Here is a 15,142-nt window from a genome sequence, read left to right on the forward strand (position 1 = left end):
CTAGCTGCTAGCATTCAGTAGCACGTTGTGAGGCATCTGACAAATTTAAAACGTTGGTCAGAAAACGCCTATTTCTCAAATCTGTGGGGTGATTAGGAAGACTACTAACCACATAAAATAAAATAAAAACACTGGGTACATATATATCGCCCCGGTTTGGCCACAGATCCCACGGAGGCTTCCATTTCGGTGGGTAGCTCACAAAGCATTATGGGGCGGTTGAGTATGACTAGTGTGGTCACCACGCATACTTAAAAATTTTCCGGATATAGTATACATCCGGGTATTTCTCGCGTACTCAATCTTTTCATACTATCTAATGTGAACGCACTACATACTTATCTTGACGTCACACTTAGTATGAGTAGTACGTTAGTATGCCATTTCGGACACAGCTAGAGACTGTGGTTCTACTTACCATGTCCAGCTAACTATGCTAACATCAGTAACTCTAGCTAACTTTATTTTCTCACTGTTTGGAATTCATTGTTTTAGCCTTAAAAACTCTGAACAAAAGGAAGAGCTTAAACCTGTGAGTAATTTAGTCTGCTAACATTAGAATGTCCGGCTAATAGCAGCACACAGCTTGTGTTTCTTCAAAGGTGCTAGCATATCGTTCGCTAACTGCATGTGGTAGCGGGGTCAAATTTTAGGATTGGTGAGAGTCATGCCAATGTTGGAGTTAATGCTAATATTAGCATTTACCAGAGTCAGTGTCAACGTTAGCATTCATCATAGATAAAGCAAATGTTAGCAATAACCAGAGTTAATGCCAATGTGATCATTAGTAAAAGTTAATGCTAATGTTAGCATTACTCAGAGTCAATGCCAGTGTTAGCATTCATCAGAATTAACAATGTTAACTTTAATGTGAGTCAATGGTAATGTTAGCTTTAATTATTTTTATTATGAAGACGAAACATGAAGGTTTGTTTGGTGGAAACAGCAACAGAAATGTTTGATTTTCTCGTCACAAACAAACAGAATGAAATCTGAAATAAAAAGATCTTTAAGGACTGTTCGGGAGTTGAAATCCAGCAATGATATTTATTATAAGCCCATTTGTTCTGCTTTTATTCAGACGTGGGATCAGCTGATCACTGATTCACAAAGAGACGATATTTTGATTTTCTCTTTGACTTCTAGAGTCATTTAAAGTCACTTCCTGTTCTTTGACTTTTTATTCGGTTAAATTCTCATTAAATCTGTTGACTGAGTGAAATAAACATGAGGATTCACTGAAAGAATTAATCCCAGAAACCAAACTAAAACATCACTGATTTACACTTTTGAAGCTACTGTTTTGTGAGGAACTGAGGAGGAAGATGAAGATCATCATCATCAGACAGACGTGTTTATTGAGACATTTGTTTATTTGCGTGTTAATAAAGTTTCCACGTGGAGCCTTGATGCGACACAAACACGCCTCCTGTGGGAGCTTTATTCAGCTTCATCCATTATTGATGCTGAGTTTCAGGATGTCTTCAGAGAGAATCTTCATTAAGCTGCTGCTAACACATGCTAACACATGCTAACGAATGCTAACAGCAGCACAGAACACCGACGGGACGTTTTACATTTAAATGAGCTGTAAATCACATCAGACAACATTTACACATGAGAGGATCCAAAAAGACTTTATTCTGACACCTCACACTAACATGCTAAATGCTAATCTGATGTAGCAATCTTTATTTAAACCAGAAAATTTTCTTCAAAACATAAAAAATCTGCTGCAATGCTAACATTCATCCTGAACGGCTGATGCGACACAACATACTAATACTTATAATTAATGAAACATTTAGCTTAGCATTTATCTAGCTAGCTGATACAGAGGTAGTAGGAGCGATGCACTTCAGGGGCAACACTAATCTTTAGTTAATGCAAACTGTTAGATTGCACTGAGCTACCAACTAGGATCATTAGCATTTCTCTAGTGGTAGTATGTCGCTGGATTTCTTTTGGTAGTAGCATGTCAGCATTTGTCAGTGTTAATAAGCTAACAACTTATGGGATGACAGTAATCTTAGTTATCAAGTTAACCATAAGTGTTAGCTGCTATGTGCTATGGGGCGGCATGGCTCAGTGGGTAGAGTGGCCGTCTTGCAACCGAAGGGTTGCCGGTTTGATCCTCGGCCCGTCGTGCTCATGTCGCTAGCTTAGTACAGATCAGAGGGTCCCTGAGCAAGACATCTAACCCCTAATTGCTTGTGATGGGGTCGTGGTTAGTGCCTTGCATGGCAGCTTCCGCCATCAGTGTGTGAATGAGTGAATGTGACGTATCATGTAAAGCGCTTTGGGTACCTTACAGGTATAGTAAAGCGCTATATAAATACAGACCATTTACTATGCTTGCTAACACTTTCCACCTCACACTTAACTGATTAACTAGCTTGTGAGCGAGCTTCTCAGCTAGCGTTACTTATTCCCCATAGTAGAAGAGCTAATTACTGACAGCATCTTGCTCAGTTTTGTTGCTAAAAAATTTTAATTTGCAATGAAAACTTTTATTTTTTTTGGCACTTCTTACATTTGTGCTAAGCTAGGCTAAACACAATCATTGTCTGACCTTATGACCTAACATTAAGTCATAAAACATTTAAATTAGCATTTCACCAGCTAGCTGATGCTAGGATATGCTGATGCACTGGAGCTAAAAGCTAACTGCTAGCATGCACAAAAGCTATCATGAGAAATTGCAGTTAAAAGATATTAGTCATGCTAGCATGTTATCATTTGTCTGTGCTACTAAGCTAACACCTTATGGGATAGCAGTAATCTTTCATTAGTAGGTTGACAGTAAGTGTTAGCAGGTTGACAGTAATTGTTAGCTGCAATGTGCTATGCCTGCTAACATAACCCATCTTACATTTTGCTGATTCACCATTTAGCAAGCTACTGTTATTGCTAATGCTTCTTATTACCTGCTATAGAAAAACTAACATTTGAGCTACACTCACTGTTCCCCCAACTTCTGGGATTTGTGCTAAGCTAGGCTAAACACAATCATCTTCTGACCTTATGACTGAACATTGTTAAGTCATAACACATTTAAATTAGCATTTCACTAGCTAGCTGATGCTAGGGTATGCTGAGGCAGTAGAGCTAGAAGCTGAAGGGGCAATACCATTTTTAAGTTAAAGCTAAGTGCTAGTATGCACAAAGCTACCATAAGAAAAATGCAGTTAAAAAAATTGTCATGCTAGCAAGTTAGCATTGCTGTTGTGTAGAATGTCTCTCGATGTCTTTGTAGTAGAATTATCTCAGCATTTGTCCTTTCTACTAAGCTAACACCTTATAGGATCATGTTAATCTTACGTTAGCAAGTAAACAGTTAGTGTTAACTGCCTTGTGCTATGCTTACTAAAACAATCCATCTTACATTCTGCAGATTCACCAGCTGGCATGCTACTGTTATTGCTAAAGCTCCGTATTACCTGCTATAGCAAAGCTAACATTTGAGCTACATTCACTGTTGCCCCAACTACTAAGCTAGGCTAAACACAACCATCTTGTCACCAGATCAGAGGTTTCATAAAATGGCTGACAGACATTTGAATTTAATGCTTAATTTCTCCGGCGTTTACAGAACAAAACACATTTCAGATCCTGTTTGATCAAATCTTCTTCCTCCAGTCTCTTTGAAAACCTTCTGATGAGTAACGCATGACAGTTTGTTCTCTGCCCTCTGATTGGTCCGTTTGCTCACCAACATTTGGTGGCAGGAAGCAGCGACGGTTTGATCCGGCGTCCAGGGTTGAAAATGTCTCGGACCTCCGTCTCCAGATGAACACCAGGAACCTTGAAGATGGACGTTGCTGAAAACAGAATTCTGCTTTTAGCGGCTTTTTATGAAGCTTTAGCATGCTAGCATGTTAGCACGCAGATGCTAAGTGTGCTAGCGTGTGTTCTTACTGTCTCTGAGGTGCATGATGGAAGGAGGCAGGGTGCTGAAGTACGAGTGCTGCAAGGAGTCTTGAGCCGAGATCCGGTCGGCAGGAAGAACCTTCAGGAGGCTCTGGACCAGATTCTCGGTCTTGTAGGGCAGCTGGTTCAACCTGGACCGGACCGATAGACCAGAACCGGCAGGAAGTACACAAACACAAACTGTATCACCCCTAAAATACTGAAGTATTTCTCAGGTGACAAACACATACTAATTCTGTTTGAAGACTACGTTGAAAATTCAGGTTCCAAAGTAGAAATCTGAAGAATGTTGGAGATCTACAGTTAGCTCCATGCTAGCACACTATCATGGATTCTGCTGAGACACAATTAGCTCCATGCTAACACTTTAGCAGGGATGTTTGCAGAAATTAGCAGTTAGCTCCATGCTAACATGCCATCATAAATTCTGCTGTGCCACAGTTAGCTCCATGCTAGCACTTTAATAGGAGCATTTTCAGAAATTAGCAGTTAGCTTCATGCTAACACGTTATCATGCATTGTGCTGAGCCACAGCTAGCTTCATGCTAACATGTTAATGTTAGCTTACCTTTTCCACACGGTCCTGAACTGTTTTGGCTCGGAGGGCAGGAACCATTCTGTAGAGAGGCTAATGGTTAGCATGCTAGCATCAGAACCGCTGTGGATTCAGTGAGTTAGCTGCAGGTTACACTTGAAGTTCTAGTTTTAGCTTCGGTTCAGTTTATCGCTGATGTTCACACTGAAGGAAGCTCCGATCAGATCCTCTTTGGAGATCTGAACATATGAAAGTCCACAGATCTGAAAATCCTCATGAACATAGAAACGTCGCCTTCTAGAGGAAACTTTGTGCTACTGCATGGAAATTAATTTAGATCTGGTGAACCACAAGGACATCAACAAACTGCAGTAAACATCAAAAAACTACTACATGAACTAGTTAAACATCAACAAAACAAAAGAAGACAGGTGTCATGCTGGACAGGTGAACTCACCTGGTCTGTAGTTGGGCAGCTGGCTGACTCCAGGCCAGCTGTCCTCAGAGGGAACGCCCAGAACCTGCCCGAGATATTATCGTTATTATGATTATTGTTGTTGTCAATATCAACTAAATGAGTGTAAACACCAACCCAACAACTGTAAACATCAACAAACTAACTGAAAGACCCACGTAACAGCTGTACACATCCTACTGTCTGAGCATATATTATGTAAACTTCAGTAAACATCAACAAAACACCAAAAACACCACCGAACTACTATCAACATCAACAAAATGAGTGGAAACACAAATGAAACCAACAAGACAACTGTAAACATCAACAAAACAAAAATAACACCAACAAAACAATTCTAAACACTGAGAATGACACAGTAAACAACCGTAAACAACAACAAAATGGTAGTAATGCCAACAAAACAACTCTAAACACTAAGAAAGAGAGTAAACAATTGTAAAAAAACAAACAAAAACAACCTGTAAACATGAGCAAATTGACAGTAAACGACACCCGGTTACGCCAATCGGAGGTCACCAAAATTAGCGTGGCATCGGTGTGTACTTTCGCCAAAACCATGTCGGACTCCGTAGTTTTCTCTGGACCCTTGCCTGATCTGACCAGCGATGACATGTTTAGCCGCATGTCGTCGTTTCGCCGCTGGTTGTCTATGTGGTGTCCATCAAACGACGTGGGCTTTATTGATAATTGGAGCTCTTTTTGGGGAAAACCTGGTCTGATTAGGAGAGACGGCATCCATCCCACTTTGGCTGGTGCAGCTCTCATTTCTAGGAATATGGCTGATTTTATTAGTACTCCTAAAGCATGACAACCCAGAGTTAAGACCAGGATGCAGAGCTGTAGTCTTACACACCTCTCTGCAGTTTCCTCACAGCTGTCACCCTCCAGTAATTCAGTTAATTCAGTTAATTTTATTGAGACTGTGTCTGTCCCCCGACCACCAAAATTCAATAAATTAATCAAATCAAAAATATACAAAAGAAATAGTAACCACAAAAATTTAATAAAAATTAATACCACTATTTCAACAGAGCAAAGAGACAGGAAAATTAAATGTGGTCTGTTAAATATTAGATCTCTCTTGTCTAAATCTCTGCTAGTAAATGAGTTGATAACTGATCACCAGATTGATTTGTTCTGTTTGACTGAAACCTGGTTGCAGCAGGAAGAATTTGTTAGCCTAAACGAATCAACTCCCCCTAGTCATATTAACTGTCATATTCCTGGAATCACAGGCCGAGGAGGAGGAGTAGCAGCAATCTACCATTCCAGTTTAAAATTGAACCAGAGGCCTAAACCTGATTACAGCTCATTTGAAAATCTCACTCTTAGTCTCTCTCATCCAAATTTGAAAGCTCAGAAACCAGTTTTATTTGTTGTTATATATCGTCCTCCTGCTCCTTATTCTGAGTTTTTATCTCAATTCTCAGACTTTTTATCTGAATTAGTGCTCAGTTCAGACAAAGTTATTATTGTGGGTGACTTTAACATTCATGTTGACGTAGACAGTGACAGCCTTACAACAGCTTTTAATTCATTATTAGACTCAATTGGGTTTTCTCAACATGTAAATAAACCAACTCATAGTTTTAATCACACTCTTGACCTTGTCCTGACTTATGGCTTAGAAATTGAAGAGTTAACAGTATTTCCCCAGAACCCTCTTCTTTCTGACCATTTTATGATAACATTTCAATTTAAAGTAAAGGATTGTTTAGCAGCTGAGAACAAATATCATTACAGTAGGTGTTTGTCTGACAATTCAGTATCTAAATTTAAGGAAATAATACCCTCACTGTTTACTTCAGCAACATTTACTGATAAATCAGAAGGCAAATATTATTATTTTACCCCCACAGAAGTGGATTATTATGTTAATAATGCTTCAGCCTCACTGCGTACAACTCTTGATAGTGTTGCACCTGTAAAAAGAAAGTTCTATCTCAGAGAAGACTTGCTCCTTGGTATAATTCCAGCTGCGGACTTTAAAGCAGGCATCCCGAAAGCTGGAAAGAAAGTGGTATTCCACTAATTCAGAGGAAGTGTATGTGGCTTGGAAAAATAGTCTAGTAATCTATAAAAAAGCTCTTCATAATGCCAGGACAACTTATTATTCATCTTTAATAGATGAGAACAAGAACAACCCTAGGTTTCTCTTTAGCACTGTAGCCAGGCTGACAAAGAGTCAGAGCTCTGTTGAACCTTGTATTCCTTTAGTTTTAACCAGTAACGACTTCATGAGCTTCTTTACGCATAAAATAGTTCTGATTAGAGATAAAATTAATCTGGCCCTTCCTACAAATGTCACAGATGCTTTTGAATTGGCTGTTAGACCTGATGAATCTTTAGAATTCTTCACTCCTATATGTCTCTCTGAACTAATTTCAACAGTTTCTACATCCAAACCATCAACATGTCTTTTAGATCCTATCCCAACTAGACTCTTCAAGGAGATTTTACCTTTAATTAATTCTTCAATGTTAGATCTGATTAATCTCTCTCTAGTAACAGGCTATGTACCACAGGCTTTTAAGGTTGCTGTCATCAAACCTTTGCTTAAAAAGCCCACTTTAGATCCAGATGTGTTAGCTAACTATAGACCGATATCCAACCTACCATTTCTCTCTAAAATTCTGGAAAGAACAGTTGCAAATCAATTGTGTGAACACCTACAAAGGAATAATTTGTTTGAAATGTTTCAGTCAGGCTTCAGAGTGCATCATAGCACAGAAACAGCTCTAGTGAAAGTTACTAATGACCTTCTCATAGCATCAGATAATGGACTAGTCTCTATACTTGTTTTGTTAGATCTTAGTGCAGCGTTTGACACAATCGACCACAACATTTTATTACAGCGTCTAGAATATTCAATTGGCATTAAAGGGACAGCACTGGATTGGTTTAAATCCTACTTATCAGATAGGTTCCAGTTTGTGCATGTCAACAATAACTCTTCTGAGCAGACTAAAGTTAATCACGGAGTTCCTCAGGGTTCTGTCTTAGGACCGATACTTTTCACATTATACATGCTTCCTTTAGGCAATATTATTAGGAAGCATTGTATTAACTTCCATTGTTATGCAGATGACACACAATTGTATTTATCTATGAAGCCAGATGAAACTGATCAGTTAGCTAGACTGCAAGATTGTCTTAAGGACATTAAAACCTGGATGACTTTTAACTTCCTACTGCTAAATTCAGACAAAACTGAAGTCATTGTATTTGGCCCCAAACATCTTAGAAACTCGCTTTCAAAGCAAATAGTTACTCTGGATGGCATCACATTGGCCTCCAGTACTACTGTGAGGAATCTTGGAGTTATTTTTGACCAGGACATGTCCTTTAACTCACACATAAAGCAAGTCTGTAGGACTTCCTTTTTTCACCTGCGTAATATTGTAAAAATCAGGAACATTCTGTCTCAGAGTGATGCAGAAAAATTAGTTCATGCTTTTGTTACTTCCAGGCTTGACTATTGCAATTCCTTATTATCGGGTTGTCCAAATAGCTCTCTCAAACATCTACAGTTGATCCAAAACGCTGCTGCGAGAGTACTGACAGGAGTTAGCAAAAGAGATCATATTTCCCCTGTACTTGCCTCTCTTCACTGGCTTCCTGTTAAATCCAGAATAGAATTTAAAATCCTTCTTCTGACATATAAAGCTCTTAATAACCAATCTCCATCATATCTTAAAGATCTGATAGTACCTTATTATCCTAGTAGAACTCTTCGCTCTCAAACTGCAGGCTTACTTGTTGTTCCTAGAATTTCTAAAAGTAGAATGGGAGGCAGAGCCTTCAGTTATCAGGCGCCTCTCCTGTGGAACCTGCTCCCAGTTTGGGTTCGGGAGGCAGATACCCTCTCTATTTTTAAGACCAGGCTTAAAGCGTTCCTTTTTGACAAATCTTATAGTTGGGGCTGACTGGGTGACCCACAGAGGTTCGGCTTGTGTCTTCATTGTACAGCTGACCCCCTCTTGGACGTCCCTTCGTTCTGCCCCTAGTCATGCTGCTATAGGCCTAGGCTGCTGGGGGACTTTTCTTGACGCACTGAGCCCTTCTCTATCTACCTTTACATTTAATATGTATACCGTTATTGCAGTACATTCACTCTGTTTCCCCCTGTGCTATTTCTCCGAGTGTCCCTGGTCCCAGAGCTGGATGCTTCAGATCTGCGGTCGATGTTCCACCAGCTGATCCAGTCTCCATCATGTCCACTGTGGGATGCTGCTACTGACCTTCCACCAGCCCTCTGCTTCCAATTCCCTTTTTCCACGAGTCAACTCTGCATCGCCTTCAATATACTGTTATGCTAACTTACATACTGTTTGAATTTTACTGCTAGCTATATAAGGAGTATGTTTAATGTCAGAGCCGTACATCATAAGAGTAAACTATGAGTCAGTTTTCAATGTTAGCTTATACTTTGTCTGTGTCACATATCCTGTCATGCATGTATTCAAATGTGTGTTGTGTTTTCCTTGCTTTCTCACCCCTCCCTCTTCTCCCATCCCTCCCCCTTGCCCTCTTCTGTCCTTCTCAACCCGCCCGGCCAGCAGGCAGATGGGTCCCCCCTATATAGAGCCGGGTTCTGCTCGAGGTTTCTTCCCTGTTAAAAGGGTGTTTTTCCTTGCCACTGTCTCCTTTGGGCTGCTCTGGGGGTCAGGCATATGGGTTCTGTAAAGCGTCTTGAGACGATTTGACTGTAATTGACGCTATATAAATAAAATTGAATTGAATTGAATTGAAAACACCAACATAAATGACAGTAGCACCAACAAACTACTGTAAACACCAACTAAACAACTACACACATAAACATAAACAACTGTAAACATCAACAAACACACAGTAAACAAACACATTCCACCTCTAAACAAACATCCAGAACGTTCTCTAACTCACTGTCCAGATCTTCTGCAGCTGCTCCAACTCGTCCGACGTTCCCGGGAACGCCGGCGCCCCCTGCAGCATCTCTACGAAGATGCAGCCAGCGCCCCTGATTCAAACACAGAGACTTTATTGATCCTCACAGACGTTCCCCCAGAACCCTCAGAGAACCCTCAGAGAACCCTCAGAGAACCTTCACACTGACCACATGTCCAGAGCCGTGGAGTAGTCGGTGGAGCCCAGCAGGACGTCGGGGGGTCGGTACCACAGAGTCACCACCTCTGAAGAGAACGTCTGGCTGGGGATGGACTTGGACCGGGCCAGACCTGGACCGGGACCAGAACCAAGACCAAGACCAGGACCAGAACCAGGACCAGGACCAGAGGGACAGATCCAGGTCAGAGGTTCAGAAGATTTATTTACAGAAACAGAAAACTACCAACATAAACTAAGTGGTGTTTTTATATCAAAAAATACTTCATGTTTTCATTTTCTCATCAGCAGCATGTGTTATTTTTATCTTTCTGTGATTGTCGGGTTAATTATAACACATTTAATCAGCTTCATATGGAGTAAATCAGTGTAAATGCAGAATTTATTCATCCGGAGGTGATTTTATTTGTTGCCTTCCTGCAGTTTAAAGATATTTACAATGAAAACTTTCATTTGTAAAAAGTTCACGCATCAGTTTTGGACTTTTTATTGAACGCCGGTCTCATCCACTTTGCTCTCACTAGAAACTCCTCCCACTTCCTGTTCCTCCTGCAGGCTGGATCACTCTACAAGGAGGAACTTCTTCCTGGGGCCTGTTTCACGAAGCAGGTTGAGTGAAAACTCTGAGTTTGTTAACCCTGAAATGACTCTAACCTGGTCACCAGCAGGCTTATCTGAGAAAACCTCCAGTTTCTCTCCGTCTCCGCCCTCTTTCAGCCACACGCTGTTTCATTTCCTCATTCATTCAGTCAGTAAGCGAGCGAGTTTTGGCGTAGAACAGCTTTTATTAACGATCCAGTGGATAAAGGAGCAGCATTACTGCACAGATCATTAAATATTCGTCGGTAGATTGTTATCAGACCGAGCATACATTTCCGGACAATTATCGGTTTGAGCGGAACCGTTTCGTAATCGTTTAAGTCCATAATCTACATAAACAACCTAATCCGTCCTTACATTTACATTACCAACCAGTCATGCTCTCACATCCAGCAGATATTGTGTGTTGCGCTGCGGTTCTTTGCAAATGGAAGTTTTTATATGATGTCGGAGATGCAGAGTAAGACAACTGTATGGAGGACAGTCAGAAAAGTTTTCCTGGACCTGAAATGACTTTTACCATCATTGTGGTTTTCCTGGACACAAACCTGTCAGAGCATCAAGGAGGAGTTCCACAGGATTGCAGGTGAATGATGTAGAGATCATGTGTACATCCCCTCTGTCTCAGGGTTAAGTTACCTCGCTTCTTGAAACGGAAAACTCTTGAGTTTTCCTCATTTCAGGGTTAACAAACTCAGAGTTTTCAATGAACCTGCTTCGTGAAACAGGCCCCACGTCTGGACTCAGGTCGTTGTGTTTGTGGGTTCATGTATAATAAATGGTGCTGTGATTTCTGATCATCAACAGCTAATAAACTAATACTGCATTTCTGATAATTTGGGGGAATGAGCAGACTTGGAGGAGGGCTGAACCTGGTTTTTATTATTATTATTGCTGTTTTTGTTGCTATGGTAACGGTGGCGCTCACCGAAGTCGGCCAGCTTGAGTTCTCCGAGGTAGCTGATCAGCAGGTTGTGGGGCTTCAGGTCTCGGTGGAGGATCCTCCGGCTGTGGATGTAGCAGAGACCCCGGAGCAGCTGGAACATGAAGATCTGCAGCAGAACACAGTCAGAGAGGCAGGAACCAGAGGAGAACGTCCTGGAGAAGAACGTCTCAGACCACCTACCCGGACGTTGTGGGAGTGTAGACCTCCAGGATGCTGCTGCAGGTACTGGGACAGGTCAGTCTGCTGTAACACAACAACACAACAACAACAACAACAACAACACACAGGTCACACAGAAACTCAGCAACCAGCATATCTACAGAGGAGAGATGTTAGAAACAATGGACCATGTCTGGATAAGAGAGTTCTAAACATGTTCTAAAGGGCTTCTAATGGGTTCTAAAGGGTTTCTAATGGGTTCTAATAGGGTTTCTAATGGGTTCTAAAGGGTTCTAAAGGGCTTCTAATGGGTTCTAATAGGGTTCTAATGGGTTCTAAAGGGTTTCTAATGGGCTCTAACAACATCTAATGGGTTCCAAAGGGTTGTATAGGGTTTCTAGTGGGGTCGTAATGGGGTTCTAAAGGGTTTTTAATGTGTTCTACAGGGTACTGACATGTTCTAACAGGTTAGTGGCTCCATGTCTGTTAAACTTCAAAATAAGAGTCTCTCTTGGTAATGATGGTCAACAGAGGTTTTCTAGTTTGATGTTGTTGTGGTTTGTTGTTATTGTTTTGTTGTTGCTATTATTTGTTGTTGTTTGCTTTTGTTTGTTGTTGCTATTTGTCATTGTTGTTTGTTGTGGTTTGTTGTTGTTGGTATTGTTTGTTGTTGTTTGTTATTGTTTTTGTGGTTTGTTGTTGTTTGTTTGTTGTTGTTTGTTGCCATTGTTTTGTTGTTGTTTGTTGTTGTTTGCTGTTATTTGTTGTTGCTATTTTTGTTGTTATTTGTTATTGTTGTTTGTTGTGGTTTGTTGTTATTATTTGTTGTTATTGTTTTGTTGTTGTTGTTGTTTGTTTTTCTCACCACATATTCAAAGACGAAGGTCAGCGTCTCTCTGGTGTGAACAATGTCATGCAGCAGGACGATGTTGGCGTGTTTCAGACGTTTGAGGAGAGACGCTGCACGCACACACACACACACACACACACACACACACACACACACACACACACACACACACACACACACACACACACACACACACACACACACACACACACACACACACACACAGGTGTTGGAGCAGACTGTGATGTCACTGCAGGTAAATGATCCCGCAGCGCTCTGATTGGTCACCTTCTCTGATGGCAGTAAAAGGAACTCCCTCCTCTGTCTTCATCCTGATCACCTTCAGAGCCACCAGCTGACCATTGATCCTCCACACAGGAAGTCACACAAGTTCACAATAAAAGTCACCACACATAAATGAATTTTAACGTCTGTGTTTAAATCAAGTATTAATAAATATACTGTTATTTATTAGGATATCAGTGTTGGTGATCAATAATCACAGTCACATACTTAATATACTTAAAGATATTAAAATGTTACTAATTAAAGGTGTAACATTAACATATTATTCCTAATTAAAGGTGCAACATTAACATATTACTACTAATTAAAGGTGTAACATTAACATCTTATTACTAATTAAAGGTGCAACTTTAACATATTACTACTAATTAAAGGTGTAACATTAAGATATTACTACTAATTAAAGGTGCAGCATTAGTCTGACCTGCTGATTCCTTTGTAAACAGAGGCGAACGCTCCTTCTCCCAGCTTCTCCAGGCTCAGGTAGGACTGAGCAGCGCCGAACTGCAGACCCGGTTTCTGAACAGAACACAGGTCAGGTCAGCTGACAGGCCACATGACGATGACCTCACGGATCATGTGACCTGTCAGCTGACCCAGGTGAAGACGTCCTGGCAACTGGCCGCCCTCAGAGGGTCGCTGTTGCTGCGTCCTCGCTGGACTCGGAGCCGCTGGACCTGCAGGGTGTGGAACCAGTGAGACCTGGACCCGGACGGGGATGACGGGGACTGGTCCAGTTGGGACACAGAGACAGGAATACCACCTTAAAACTCTGGAGCCATCTATTTCTGTTACTGTTTAAACATTCATAATAAAACCCTCAAAACATTCAAACCACCTTAAAACTTTCGTACTATCTAAAGACTTCCATACCCCCTTAAACTGTTTAAACATTCATACCACCTTAAAACTTCAGTAGTATCCAAAGACTTCCACACCCCCTTTAACTGTTTATAAATTCATACCACCTTAAAACTTTAGTACGATCTGGAGACTTTAATATCACCTTAAAATGCTGAAATATTCACACCACCTTAAAACTCTGGTACCAAGTCTTAACAAGTTCAACCTTCAAACCGCAAATACCACCTTAAGCTCCTTAAACTTTAAGCACTGCCTTAAAAAAATCATCTGATGATCTGTGCATGAAATCAGGATGCACTGTAAAAATCAAGACAGATTTAAAAATCAAGTCAGCTGATACACTATAAAAAGTAAAATCAGGAAATATATAAAAATAACCAGGATACACTATAAAAAAAGAGGACACTGTATAAAAAGAGGACACTGTAAAAATGTAATTCTTAGAAACACTTAAAAAAATGAATTCTAGGGGGACACTGTAAAAAACTTAAATCAGGAATCACTGTAAAAAATCAGGATACAAACTGTAAAAAAATAAAATTAGGAAACACAAAAATGTAACCAAGGCACCTAACTTAATAAAAGAGTACACTGTAAAAAAATAATCTTGGGTCCGCCTTAAAATATAAAATCTAGGATTGCACTGTAAAAAAAATTAAACCTAAAACCTTGTACAAAATTCCACATACACACTGTAAAAAACAAACATTAGATACATTGTAAAAACTAAAATGTAAGGACACACCGTAAACAAATTCAACCAGAAAACACTGTAGAAAATCAGGGGGCACTGTAAAGTATAAAACAGGAAACACTAAAACAATCTAATCAGGACTCACTGTAAAAAAAAAGGATGCTGTAAATAATGGAATTCTTGGATACACTTTAAAAAATAACTCTGGCAGCACATTGTAAAAATTTAAATTAGGAAACCCTAGAAATAAATATATAACCAGGACACATTATTCAAACAAAGTTGGAAAAAAATTCTTGGATACACTATAAAAGCTAAAATGTGGGGACACTGTCAAAAAATACAATCACCGAATACTGTAAAGCAATTAGAGGACACGCTGCAAAATATAAAAGTAGGAAATGTTTAAAAAAGAAACAGGATATACTACACTATAAAACCAAACATTTGGGGACACACTGCAAAAAAAGATCAGGAAACACAAAAAACAATCAGATGCACCGTAAAAAATTAAATCAGGGTAACACTGTAAAAAATACAAGCAGGAATTGCTAAAAAACGGACATCCTCTAAAACATAGAAAACACTGTAAAAAATGAAAATAAAAATATAATGAGGAAACCTTGTTAAAAAATGTTGGTAAAAACTTTCAACCTGTAAATAATTCCACC

General features: G+C 40.0%; 2 protein-coding genes across 2 annotated transcripts in view; both read right to left on the minus strand.

The window, feature by feature from the left end:
- The window catches only part of LOC110946926 (cyclin-dependent kinase 15-like), a 151,638-nt gene that overhangs the window by 133,939 nt on the left and 2,557 nt on the right, over positions 1-15,142 (minus strand).
- On the minus strand, positions 1,333-13,807 carry LOC127531890 (cyclin-dependent kinase 15-like). Its single transcript, XM_051942194.1, has 13 exons — positions 13,768-13,807; positions 13,510-13,676; positions 13,338-13,432; positions 12,896-12,975; positions 12,623-12,717; positions 11,779-11,841; positions 11,581-11,704; positions 10,045-10,165; positions 9,855-9,948; positions 4,923-4,986; positions 4,499-4,547; positions 3,919-4,061; positions 1,333-3,821 (listed from the first exon to the last, which is right to left on the minus strand). The coding sequence occupies exons 1-13, from the start codon at positions 13,805-13,807 to the stop codon at positions 3,709-3,711; spliced, it is 1,248 nt and encodes a 415-aa protein (XP_051798154.1). The 3' UTR covers positions 1,333-3,708.

The sequence above is a fragment of the Acanthochromis polyacanthus genome, chromosome 22 (assembly GCF_021347895.1).
Source record: "Acanthochromis polyacanthus isolate Apoly-LR-REF ecotype Palm Island chromosome 22, KAUST_Apoly_ChrSc, whole genome shotgun sequence".
NCBI classification, from domain to species: domain Eukaryota; kingdom Metazoa; phylum Chordata; class Actinopteri; family Pomacentridae; genus Acanthochromis; species Acanthochromis polyacanthus.

What these genes read in the sequence shown, in the direction of transcription:
- LOC127531890 (XM_051942194.1), bottom strand. Translation starts at nt 13,807, where the DNA reads ATGTTTAAACAGTTTAAGGGGGTATGGAAGTCTTTAGATA. An exon ending in TTTTACTGCCATCAGAGAAG is followed by an intron (nt 12,718 to 12,895) that starts GTGACCAATCAG and finishes GTGTGCGTGCAG; the next exon opens with CGTCTCTCCTCAAACGTCTG. An exon ending in TTCAGGACCGTGTGGAAAAG is followed by an intron (nt 4,062 to 4,498) that starts GTAAGCTAACAT and finishes GGTCCGGTCCAG; the next exon opens with GTTGAACCAGCTGCCCTACA.